This window comes from Periplaneta americana, chromosome 7, assembly GCF_040183065.1.
Source record: "Periplaneta americana isolate PAMFEO1 chromosome 7, P.americana_PAMFEO1_priV1, whole genome shotgun sequence".
NCBI classification, from domain to species: Eukaryota; Metazoa; Arthropoda; class Insecta; order Blattodea; family Blattidae; genus Periplaneta; species Periplaneta americana.
Genome location: NC_091123.1, coordinates 178,205,600 through 178,219,724, shown reverse-complemented (window position 1 = coordinate 178,219,724; position 14,125 = coordinate 178,205,600). Strand labels below are relative to the sequence as shown.

Below are 14,125 nucleotides of genomic sequence, written 5' to 3'. Positions count from 1 at the left end.
GGTTAAGACGATTACTTACGTATTTGTTGACATTAACTTCGACGGTCAACATGGACACGGAGCATTTGATTTGTGTTGTGGAATGTTGCCGTACGCAACCGATGATAGCAAATACCCTGCGTACGACTTTCCGGCGCAAAACACAGTTCGAAAGAGGTTATGGTAGCACACAGACTTTACAGACCGCCATCTGTTGCTACGACGTTCAAGTTATACCGTACACGTTCTCAAGTTCAGATTGAACGCCTTGATTAATAGGCAACTTCTCTGACATAAAAGCTGAAACTCGCTTCAAATTGCTGATTCACAACAGTGACGTCATGACACACTTTGAAATGAACACCCAGTAAATAGCAGCATAGTAAACCTGACAAAAGTTGTTACCGTCAAAGCCTATAATCCCGAGCTATCTGGGTATATATGATCTAGGGTTTTAATCTGCTTTCACTATCTTGACAATTAACTATCCGCCAATACAGCAACTCAAACGCTCTTACAGTTCTGCACTTCTGTGTACAAACATTGTGTGTTCATTTTAATTTTTACGATGATGATGAAACGGTGACAGGAGAAAAGCAAGCTTCTAAAAACAGACCTAATCTCTACATTCATATTTTTTAGTATAAATGAATCAGAAATGCACTATCATCTTCACTTTTTAACTTCGCTTTAGAATGTGCCACTAGGAAAGTCCAGGATAACAGAGAGGGTTTGGAATTGAAAGGGTTACATCAGCTGCTTGTCTGTGCGGATGACGTGAATATGTTAGGAGAAAATCTACAAACTATTAGGAAAAACACGGAAATTTTACTGGAAGCAAGTAAAGAGATAGGTTTGGAAGTAAATCCCGGAAAGACAAAGTTACGATTATGGCTCGTGACCAGAATATTTCACGAAATAGAAATAGTATAAAAATTGAAAACTTGTCCTTTTAAGAGGTGGAAATATTCAGATATCTTGGTGCAACAGTAATAAATATAAATGACACTCTCGAGGAAATTAAACACAGAATAAATATGGGAAATGCGTATTATTATTCGGTTGAGAAGCTTTGTAATCCAGTCTGTTTTCAAGAAACCTGCCTCCTTCCTGGAACCTCTAAAGTATCTTTGCGCCAAAATTATTTTCTTACACTTCTCGTAGGCTACTGTACAGTAATTAATGAAAATTGCTTACTTCCTCCTTTCGCATTTCAGGCATCGTTCATATAATAAAAGTGCCAAGACACAACAGTCCCACTACAAACAGTAGGGCTATTCTTTGTAACCCTGTCCCGTAATAGAGAGAGATAGGAAAAATCATCAGATTTCGATTGCCTATAAATGCTTGCACACATCCTTGCATTTAGGCTACATTGTTCATTATACTTCCAATATACCTATGTGATGATTGTCCAAGTTCGACAGGACTGCATGACTTTCATTAACCGAAGCAGACAGGTGGGCCATAAAAGAGCAATGTCCCATCCTCAGAAGAGTACATAACAGACCCCAGAGCCTATTTCACTATTTCATCTTCGGAAATCCATACTATCCCCTAGACTTCACTCCAGCATGTTTTCAACTACAGCAGATGAAAAGTGAAGTGAGGGAAAGGTGGAGAATTATGATGAAATAAGAGGTAAGCGGGAGTACCTCAAGAATATCCTCTTCAACGATTAATTTTTTCACCATAAATTCCATACTATCTGACCGGGGATCGAACCCGGGCCGCCTAGATGAAAAACCAGCGCACTAGAGTGTCAGTCACAGACGCGGCGATCATGAACTGTCCATAACCTTTAAGAATGTGACTTAACAAAGCTTCAGTTGCTATTATAACATATAATAATAAATTTAGCTTCCCTTATGAAAAGGTTGCCAGATTTGACAAAGCGTATTACATATAATTTGGAAACACACCTAAAAGGTAATAGTAATATGCGTTACAAGAGCGGTATGTTGATGTTTTCATGTTCGAGGAAAAGATTGAAAAAGCGAAACGTAGTTGAGCTTTTTTAATTTCCGAGAACATGAAAACAAACGTACCGCTCGTGTATCGTACATTATTTTGTGCGAAGATCGTTTATTACATACCTGAAAGACGAATTTCTAATTAGTTGCAATGAAATCTCCATCTTGGTTTCTGTTCAATGACGGCAACTTTTAAAAACAAAAACATCTATCTTCAAATTGTTGCTATAAAATGTTTGCTATGTTTACTATATTCCAGCAGGCCGTGATATACGTCTGTCTTTTTTTTTCCTCCAGTCTATAAATGCGAACTTAAAACAAACGGTAAGGTTATGTAATGATTTATTTTTCATTTTAATATTTTAACAATATTATTTATATAACATATTGCAGTAATAACATCGGCATCTGGAATCTTGTTGATTTTTTCACGGCTTCCTTAATGTTACTTGCATTACAAATCCAGTAACTTTTGTGGTGTTGTAGGGTTTACTTAATTTTTGCAAATATTTTTAAAAACAATAATTAACATTGCAATTTAGGTGAAATTGCAGTGGTAAGTTTCCAATTTATAAGTATTACTATGTTAAACGTCTCTAAAAATAAGATGTTAAAAGCCTAAAGCAATAAAATGAATGTCGCGCTTAAGCGGTAAGAAGAGGGAAATTGTTATGTGTTACGTTGGGAATACTGAATGTGGTATTTCACACTTACCGCGTATTGGTTTTGTGCGGAAAGCAAGCAAATACGCACGATCTCGCACAAAATTATATATATTTGAAACGGTTAGGGAATCGAATATGCAAAATGTCAGAAAAATTTACACCTAAGTACCATTTGTGCTCATTTACTGTTAAGAAAGGGGGGGGGGGAATATCATCAGATAGGTTAGAATGATTTGAATACCATATACGGCGAGAAAAATAATAGTACGGATTTACGTATTGGCATTGATATCTAAACCAATCAACAGCCATCGGTTAAGATAACTTGAAATTTCCATTATCACTCCCATACAAATGATTTCTCAATATCTGAACCGATCCTTTGAGGGCACTAATGGCTATTTCCTTCACAATGCTGTGTGTTAGCCCCATGTTTTTACATTTGTTGGCAAAGAAGGAGGGTATGGTACCTCGTGCTCCCACCATCAGACCTATTACATCAATGTGGGACAGGCTATATTTATCTTTATAGAACGTGATTATTGGTTCATAGATCCGTTCCTTTTCACTGTCCACCTCATGCGGTTGATCTGCATGTGTCTCAAATCTGATGGTGGGATCGAGAATGTATGCCGAGTTGTTCTTAATGGCAATGATATCAATTCGCCGAACACTTCCTTGTGTGGCTAGTCCCTGCAATCTTGATGGACTGTAAACCCTACTTCCTTCAGTGCCTCGGCCAGCATAGAACGGACAGCATGGTGACGGATGTTGCGAAGGGCCTCTATAGATCTACGGCTATATTTTATTTTTTACATTATTTTCTATTTACTGTTTTACACAGTCTTCTTGTTACAGATCACATAAAATTCAGTATTGACGACGAAGAACTAGGTACGGTCACTCCTCCGGAAGGAGGATTTTGGGACGTTGGACAGTTTAATTCAAGAGTAGGAGCTACTGACAACCCCTGGCGGTATGGAACGAAGATGGCCCCATTTGACAAAGAGGTGAGCAATAATTTTAGTGTACATTAAAACATGTTAAAACTTTTCGTTGGGAACGAGTTACATGTATGTTACTGGAACGGAATTGAATGGAATTTTCGGAAGGGGGGCACTATGACCCAGCACTGCGACCTTTTACGATATACAGTAGAACCCCAATTATCCGACACCCTATTAATCGATTGGCGGATTATCGAACAGTCTTTCTCTCGCTCTTTAATAACATAACTTATCGTTATATAAAGTAGCCTACTGTTTTGTACATTATATTAGTAAGCCCTTCGTTTTTTTCCCTAAAGAATGTTATTACAAGCTTTTACCGTCACATAGCGTAGTCTACTGTTCGAATTCCAATTCTGTATAATTTCTATATAAAACACCTTCCACTGATGTCAATAGAAAACGTGTTAAGTATCGAAAAAAAAGTGCAAATGATTAAATAGTTTGGGAAAGGGTAACTGTGGCTCATCTCGCATCGGAATACGAGATTGGAGTTACAACTGTGCGATTTAATAAAATAAAATAATAAACTGTATAAATCTACAACATGAGACCTCCATTTTCCTATCTTTCCTGAGATATTCATCACAAGGGATTTCCTTGCCCCTTAAAAACCAGTCGTTGAAAATCAGATTTAAAGTAATGAACTTCTGATCCACTACCTAGCGAGATAAATACAAGACCACGGTAGACTGCTGGCCTTCTGTGCCCGAATTTGCCGGTTCGATCCCTGCCCAGGTCAATGGCATTTAACTGTGCTTAAATGCGACAGGTTCACGTCAGTATATTTTCTGGCCTTTAAAAGAACTGCTGCGGAATAAAATTCCGGCACACTGGCGACGTTTATATTACCTCAGCAGTTGCGAGCGTCGTTAAATAAAACGTAATTTTAATTTATTATTATTATTATTATTATTATTATTATTATTATTATTATTATTATTATTATTATTCTCATCAAGATATGGAAGTTTGTACCCTATAAATTTTTTAACGAAATTGGAAAACTAAAGCAAAATTCTTCTCACCGAGCAGTCTTTGAAATCAAACGTTAATTTTCTTTGAAATCTCTATTTATAATGAAACAATGAAAATATATAAATAAATTTCAAAAGAAAATTAAAGTGAAGGTGAAATTATATTACTTGAAATAGATACAGTATGGAATTGCAAAATTTGAGTTCAATCCTTCAGAATTTCTCTAAGAAATTTTTCATTGTTGTAAAATATGCATCCTATTGATTTTAAAAGGTTATACTGTAGGTGTGTTTGGAGATGGTGCCACGAACTCCAAAAAGAACTCCGTGTACTGACCAACGATTAACCATGATGTTATAAACATTCTCATGTGGGCAGATAAAAAAGTTATTTTCTTTTCTTTCCCCCATGTTAATAATGTAAAAACAAGTGCTTATACAATGTTACCCACTCGAGCGCAGTACCAGAGACGTCCAGAAAGTAAGGTTTTCTGGGGCCGTTTACAGAAAGAAAACACAATTTCATGGAGAGTTTTATTCGTACAGTTATAGCAATTGTTGACCTATTTTTCAAGATATTCCCCACTGGCATTAAGACATCTATATCGAATAAATCATTATTTTGTTTCAGTCAATCACTTACCATTTATCAATGGCAGAAAAAAATTCTGTTACATCAAAGGTACAATTGTTAAAAATTACGAATATTTTCGACTTTAATGGAAGTCATCTTCAGGTGATATTTTGGCAAAACAATATTTGAAGATTAGGTGAACATTTAAATACAGTGAAACACTTATAACTAATCTGACCATGTGTGCTTTACAATAAATTAGTGGAATAACATACATGGTTTTAAAATAACGTACAGAGCAAAAAATCTTCCATTAGTCATAATTGTGATATAATATGTTAAGGCACATGCAGTGTGCTTAAATTATTGGATTGAAATCATTTAAAATGTTTTTAAAAATTGCTGGCCTTGAAAGGCTATATGATGTGAGTTGTGAAGGGGTCTCAGTCTATTCGCCGTGGTGAGAGGCGTTTTATAAATGATGTACGTTGAGAATTCCCGACGAGGCCTTCTCATGACGGAGTTACATTGCGGACTAAAAAAAAAACAATAAGACATCTGTCATGCCCTGAGATGAACAGAGATGAACAGAGAGGTGCAGACGGTTGTCACACACTGGTACCGATCCCAGGTGGCAGATTCTACGACACAGGGATACAGAAGTTGATCCCACGGTATGACAAATGTCTTAATTCCGGTGGGGAATATGTTGAAAAATAGCCCAACAATTGTTGTAGCGGAGACTCGGCTAATTCCGCAGTACGGTTAATTCCGCAGTAGTGCATATATGATTTTACTGCGGCTTTACAATAGCGTGAACGTAAGTTTTGAGAGGCTGTCAACAGGAGGCATGTCCTCTGCAGTGCTATAGAAAAAAATCAAGGATATTGGTCGACACCTCTGTCGGCAATACAGTGAAACATCGAAAGTTGGCTGTTGTTCGTGTTTTGCTACACAGCTGTAAAGAAAGTGAGCATTGTTACATATAAATTGTTCCTTTTATGTTACTTTCATAATGTATTTCATAATTATTTACTACTGCGGAATTAGCCAAGTCATATTGCGGATTTACCCGCACTGTTGCGGAATTACCCGAGTTGTTCTTTTTCAACTGTAATGTATGTACAAATAAATATATTTGCATTTTAATAGGTCTCTTTATCTCATTTGGTAATGAAAATTTTCGTCCATGTCTACATACCTTGATAATATTTTTTCATTAGACATTTTGATAAGAATATAATAGATTTAACACGAGAATGGATCACATTAAAATTTTGACATTATGAAAGAACTGCAGATTGAACCGATTACGGAATACCTACAGAAATACAGACAAAACTGGAGATCACATGTCATCAGAATGCCTCGTTCTAGAATTCCACGCCAAATTTTAAATTACCATCCTGTGGGCAAGAGATCCTGGGCAGACCGTTTAAGCGTCGGCAAGAGACCGTAACGGGCCACTAGGCCCAATACATGCAAGGATGATGATGATGATGATGATGATGGTGATGATGATGATGATGATGATGATGATAGATTTACTTCTTAATATTGCGGAATTAGCCGAGTCTCCCCTCCCCTGGCTCCGACTTAAAGAACGTAGAACTTTACACTCTTTGTCTTTACTCTTTCGAATTCTGCACACTTCAACACCAAATTACCTTTCGTCTCGTTTCTCTTAACTATACTCTAACCACGACGTAAATACCAGATCACTTATCTGTGGCACGCTAAGTATACCTCTTCATAGAACATCTTGTTATTCCTCATCTTTTACAATATCCACCTCGCGTCAATGGAATTCCTTGTCACAAAGTATTAGGGACTGCAAGACAATAAACACCTTTAAGAACAGCTTAAAAGATAACCTTATTAGCATTTCACTCCAATCATACTGATTTAAACTATCACTGACTACTTTGTTACTTTTTTCTTTAGACATCATCCTGATTGTGCTGTATTTTAATTGTCTCATAATAATCTCTTTGTATTAACTAATATCATTTGAAATATATTAACATTTCATGTATTTTAGTTTAATTCTGCTACCCAGTTTATTTCAGTGTTTAATTAATAGTTCATAGTATTTTGTTGTTTAATTTGTAAATAACTTTTGTATACATGTAACTCTCATCTAAATCAAATTGTTGGATTCTTTGTAAGTTCATGCATATGTATATACACTTTTTGCTGGTTGAGTGGAAGAGAAGGCCTTACGGCATTAACTCTGCCAGCTAAAATAAATTATTATTATTATTATTATTATTATTATTATTATTATTATATATCTGTTCCAATAAATCTTTCCATGAAATTGTGTTTTCTTTCTGTAAACGGCTCCAGGGAAACTTATCTTCTGGACGTCTTCGTAATTGCTCTCGAGCGGCAAAAATTTGTATAAGCACTTACTTTGGCATTATTATCACGAGAGAATGTTTGCTTGTAAGTACCTTTTATGTAAGTCATACAACAATAATGTTATGTACTTCTATTCCCACAGTTCTACTTTGTCTTAAACGTGGCAGTTGGTGGGGTGAACGGATACTTCCCTGACGTTGCAGAAAACCCAGGAGGAAAGCCATGGAGCAACACCTCACCTCGGGTAATTGTTTTGTATTATTCATAATCTGAAGTCTGATTAGTGTAATATATTACTGGACACCGATGTATGCCATAGAGTGGGAAAGGAACTGGCCACGCTATCCCATTATCTCCTGGCTTAATTGCCTCATAAGTTGTTCTTTAATTGGTTATCACTTGTGAGGTTCAGATCTGTTTTCGGTTTTCGGACAGTTGACTAAACAACAATATTACGAGTCGATTTCTAAAACACGGACGAAATCGTAGTTCCGAATCTCGGCTTTTAAACCGCGATTCTAAGGTCTGAATCCTTATGCGGCTTGAGAAGAAACCGAGGTTCGTGGGTTTATATATGGCAACGCAGCTTAGAATCGAGTTTTATTCCTGTAAACAGTCGATATTAGAAAGAAATGAACATCGGGATTAGTATTTTTATTGAATTGCAGCAAGTCACATTCTTTTGTTCTCAGCTAAGGTATTGTTATATTTACTAATTTACAAAATGTACGTGCGTTTAAAATACTAGGATTACTCAGCATTTAATAGGGAACGGATTTTTAGGTACCAGAATGATATTGCCGAAGTCGAGCGTTTATGTTGTAGTTCATTGTTTGTTCATAACTACTATGAACATTAACTAACTGAAAACAGGTTCTAAGGAATTAATAACCTAAATATTAACTGGATTAAAATTTCAATTGAAACTAAAATGTAATAGCCTATGGTTCTATTTTCACATATAAGCCCCAGTAGCATAAAACTTAAAATAAGAATATATATTATTTTAATGTACCGAAGTACATATGATATTTCCATGCAGATATTCTGCGTCATCATAGGATGAAAGAGTAATGGCTTAGTGGATAAAGCATCAGCACGTAGAGCTGAAAACCCGGGTTCAAATCCCGGCGCCGGAGAGAATTTTTCTCCTTTCCATTACTCTTTCATCCTTAAAATAAGAAGACAAAATCACGTTCGTTTCATATTCTTGTAGATCCACATCATTTTCGAGTATTAAATGAAATGTTCAAAACCAATGTAAAAACTAATAATTAAGTTATATCATCGTCTTATAGGCATAAAGGTATAATTAATATAAAATATTGTATCTTACTTCCCTCAAAGCAACAAGAAGGTGTAAAAAATTGTCAACCCGTCGCCTCTTGCATTTCGTTGCAGATTATTATTTAGCATTCTTGCTCAATTTTGCGTTGATTCTTTCGAAAATCAGAATATTCGCCTGAAATTATATAGTTACAAAGGATTATGCCTGTCTCTCATCACTGTAATCCGGAGAATAATACTTGTAGACACAAACTTTCCTTTGATAATCATCCAGCTGATCTACTACCTCCATCTTGTATACATGAAGCCGTGGTTTTAAACCAGCCCCAGCCGTGGTCTCTGCTTCAGACCATGGTTTCGAGCCATTGCTCACAAAAATTAAGGAGATCTCGTTTTATAAATCCAAACGCGGTTTAAAGCCATGGTCGTGGTCTAGACCTCGTTTTAGAAATCGACCGTACGTATTGTTTATATCAGGCTTTCTTCTATTACTGTTGTTATTACCACCTGGAAGTGCCTAGGAAGTAGTGTTTGAGATTAAAAATCTAGTAGAACTGGATTCTATTCCTGGAAAGGAATTCTAAAATCCTCATTATATTATTACGCCTGTTTTTATGTGTTTTTCGCCATGTGCTTATTGTGTATTGTCTTAAGCAGCAGTCTTTTGTTCTTGGGAACGACTGGTTTCAGATTATTTATTGTTCTTACAGGTATGAGCACGGATATTTTAAAGAGTAATTTTGCAATCCTTCTTATTATTAGGCCTATTACACATTTACACCGTCGCTTATGATTTCAAAGCTCAAATTTACGACCGCGGAAGAAGAAAACAAGTGACACCTATTTCATGTTTTCACTGTCAGTTTGAGGACTTGTCACAGGCGGCACTGCTGTCCTAGACGTAAGTGCTATCTGTCATACGTTCCATTAACTATTTATAGTTAGTCCCTCACACTGTGTTACTAAGATACGAAAATTGTATAGGACAATGATTCCAGAACAGTTAAACGTAGTCAGACAACATTGCCAATTGTTTCAAGCAAAAGTTAAAGTAGGCCTATGTATTATGTCAGATTTTATATATATATATATATATATATATATATATATATATATACAGGGTGTTTAAAAAATACGGGGCATAATTTCAGGTATGTATTTCCCACATGTAGACAATCAAAATAGTTCATTACAACATGTGTCCGGAAATGCTTCATTTCCGAGTTATGGCCTTCACAACATTGAAATTCACCGGAACGTTTTTCTTTCCGCAGGTCGTTGTCATTACAGAAGATGTTCAAAATGTCCACCTCCTGCTTGAATACAGACCTCACATCGATGTCTCATTGACCTGCGAACACGATCCCAAACTCCAGGAGTATTGCGTATGTCCTCAGAACATGTCACAATTCGATTCCGAAGGGATTCGAAATCAGGCACCGGAGACGAATAAACCAATGATTTTAAATGGCCCCACAAGTAGAAATCGAGAGAGTTCAGATCAGGTGAGCGTGGAGGCCAAGCAATTGGGCCACCTCTACCTATCCATCGATCAGGAAACCTTCGATCCAAGTACCGGCGAGCCGTACGACTGAAGTGTGCAGGAGCGCCATCATGCAATAAGAGAATGTGTTGACAATTGATTTGGAATCCCTTCGGAATCGAATTGTGGAATGTTCTGAGGACATACGCAATACTCCTGGAGTTTGGGATCGAGTTCGCAGGTCAATGAGACATCGATGTGAGGTCTGTATTCAAGCAAGAGGTGGACAATTTGAACATCTTCTGTAATGACAACGACCTGCGGAAAGAAAAACGTTCCGGTGAATTTCAATGTTGTGAAGGCCATAACTCGGAAATGAAGCATTTCCGGACACATGTTGCAATGAACTATTTTGATTGTCTACATGTGGGAAATACATACCTGAAATTATGCCCCGTATTTTTGAAACACCCTGTATATATATAATACACAATACTACGGCACACATAATTTCCAAACACTTTCGAAGTTCTTCTTCTCCTTCTTCTTCTTCTTCTTCTTCTTCTTCTTCTTCTTCTTAATTTTATGGGTTTGGCAATATCTGTCTTCAACATTTTCATTCGATGTGCGTGGACGTCCCGTGCTTTTCTGTTTGCAGATGCAACCGTCTTCTACGAATTTTCGATGCCACTGGTAAATCTCCTTATGACGAGGCGATGATTTATTAAACTGACGGCGAAAAGCACGTTAAACTTCAATAATGAATTCTAGTTTTGCTAATTGCAGCACACAAAATGCTTTTTTCTGTTTTGTTGCCATTTTACTACAGACAATCAACAGCGCCAATGCGGCCGCGCATGACAATCAACAGCGCCAATGCGACCGTGATTGGAACTTCTACACGGATTATTCAAAATTTGAACTTTCGTCTGTCCAGGAACGTTGGAATTGTGTCTCTATCTTTTGTAATTTGGAAGAAATAGTGATGGGCGAAGTTGTTCTTTTCCCGGAACAGTTCCGACGGTTCCGGTTCCGAAAAAATACTATGTTCCAAATAACAGTTCCGAAATAACAGTCACCAGTGGTGATGAGTCGGAGTCGTTGAGTCGTTCAAACGATCGGTACAGTACCCTCCCTCTTCACCATAGACAAAAAACACCATGCAGCTCACACTGGAGCACTCATAGGCATGACATAGTACACATTCTTATCTATAGATGGCACTGCAATGCACATTCGAATCGATTTTGGAAAATTGCTGTGCATGCGGACAGAACTCAAAAGCTTAATGTTAGTAATTACACAGCTGTTGACTACAAGGACAGAATACAACACTTTGTTTTCGTACATAAAGTTATAAAGACATGGTAGCCAACTAAAAAAAATAACATAACATTTAAAACATATGGTATGTAATTTCTGTTCTCTCTCTTACATAATAAAAAAAAAAACAAATCATAAATTTTTATTTTTACTTTTCTTAATGCACAGTTATAATAATAATAATAATAATAATAATAATAATAATAATAATAATAAATATTACAATTTCATAAATAAAAAGATATATATTGGCAGTACTGAAACCTGGAAACCCCGCAGTGGGTTAGTAAAATGTTGGAATCGCATCTTTACCAAAGTGTAATTTAAACTTCGCATTAAACCTCGCTCTCCAAATCAGTACTTATATGGGTAGTTTCCAACAAATAATGCTACAACATTTTTGTCGTTCTTTGATAACAGAGAAGATAGCACAAAAACTTGTGCTTGTCAGACTTAACCTCAACAAAAGACATACAGACATTGTAACTAAACCACTCATTACCATTTACGACTTTAACCTGATCAATGAATTAATAATAGTATGCGTACTTTATGACTTTGTAGAATGTTTATAAAACAGAATTAGTCAGCTAATGGTGAAATAAATCATAAAGCGGGAATGAATATTACAGATTATTAAATACTTACTATAACATTACAGATGATTGGCCAGTCTTACAAATGTTGATATTAAAGTTCGCGCCACCGCAAGGATTTCAATTTCCATGCGCCCCCCTCCAACCACGTGAGAGTTTCAAACGTTGCTTCGGTTTCAAATACTAACTTCATCCAACAAAGTTCCAAGTACAACATAAAGAACAACGAGAACAGTGTAACTGCTGCTGTCGATGGTTCATCGGAACAAGCTCCGACGTCCCGACTGTTATCTCGGAGTCGGAACATACCCTGTGCAACGCGGTACTGCGAGCCCGCAACAGCTGGGCAAGTGAGCAGCTCGGAGTCGGAACACTGTTATTTCGGAACAGGAGGTTCCGACCTACTGTTCATTTTTGCAACAGTTCCGAGGGAGTCGGAACATACCTTGTGCAACGCGGTACTGCGAGCCCGCAACAGCTGGGCAAGTGAGCAGCTCGGAGTCGGAACACTGTTATTTCGGAACAGAAGGTTCCGACCTACTGTTCATTTTTGCAACAGTTCCGAGACCGGAACAGTTCCAAAATAACTGTTGTGTTATTTTTTACCCATCTCTAGGAAGAAATAAATATTTGAAACCTGCTCCTTCTTTTTGAATAGTCCTCTACTATAGAGACCACGCATTTCTCGCTCTTTGTTATAATGTAGAAAGAGACAGGATATGTTTAGGGTTAGTGATGGAGTTACAGGTTCGGGGATAAAGAATTATTTAACTAAATGACTTGTTTTATTTTTAGGCATCCACGGAGTTTTGGAACGGACGTCACCAATGGCTTCCTACATGGAATCTCGGCGTTGACCACGGAGAAGGAGCCGCTATGAAAGTGGATTACATAAAAGTGTGGGCAATCTAGTCCACTAAATTTCCCGTCAGTCATTGCTGCGGGTTATCATAACCTCAAAGCTGCTGCCTTCGAGAATGTTTACATTCTCGCTTCCAGTGCAGCTAGAGACAAAAGTCAACAATGGCATCAAGCTAACGTAGAGACTTTAGTCCGAGGCGGGAAAATGTGTTATCGAGAAAATAATAATTCTTTTCTTTGTCATTTACACAGCTCTCAAAAGTTGAAATTGTAATAGAAAGAAAAGAGTTATGAAATGGCTACATTTAACTAGTTCGACATATATGAACTAACACTTATTTTTGTAGTGTTTTAAAACTTGAACCAAGCATTTCTAAATTCATAATAGAGCCTGTGAATTTACAAAGATATATTTAAAGATATCCAAAGTTCTTAAACGTCTCTGCTAGTCAGTTTAATTTAGTTTTGAAGCAGGTACAGATACAAGAGACTCTTGGATTCAGCAGAAAACTTTCTCCATTCCTCCGTAACTCCAAAATGTTGGATATGCCTATACCTATGTATGTATGATATGTATTAATGTTAATTTTACCGTACTGTCGCATGTAATCCAATTTCGATTTTTGAGAGATTTTCTTCAAAATTTACTCATATTTACTTACTTACTTACTTACTTACTTACTTACTTACTTACTTACTGGCTTTTAAGGAACCCGGAGGTTCATTGCCGCCCTCACATAAGCCCGCCATTGGTCCCTATCCTGAGCAAAATTAATCCAGTCTCTATCATCATATCCCACCTCCCTCACATCCATTTTAATATTATCTTCCCATCTACGTCTCGGCCTCCCTAAAGGTCTTTTTCCCTCCGGCCTCCCAATTAACACTATATGCATTTCTGGATTCGCCCATACGTGCTACATGCCCAGCCCATCTCAAACGTCTGGATTTAATGTTCCTAATTATGTCAGGTGAAGAATACAATGCGTGCAGTTCTGCGTTGTGTAACTTTCTCCATTCTCCTGTAACTTCATCC

General features: G+C 37.0%; 1 protein-coding gene across 1 annotated transcript in view; it reads left to right on the top strand.

The window, feature by feature from the left end:
• LOC138703805 (beta-1,3-glucan-binding protein-like) overlaps positions 1–13,495 on the top strand; it is a 55,856-nt gene extending 42,361 nt beyond the window's left edge. The window contains exons 6-8 of the mRNA XM_069831994.1: positions 3,476–3,627; positions 7,682–7,783; positions 13,024–13,495. Coding sequence (XP_069688095.1) covers positions 3,476–3,627; positions 7,682–7,783; positions 13,024–13,140 — 371 coding nt within the window. The 3' untranslated portion in view covers positions 13,141–13,495. The remainder of the gene's footprint in view (positions 1–3,475; positions 3,628–7,681; positions 7,784–13,023) is intronic.
• The last annotated feature ends 630 nt before the right edge of the window (positions 13,496–14,125 follow it).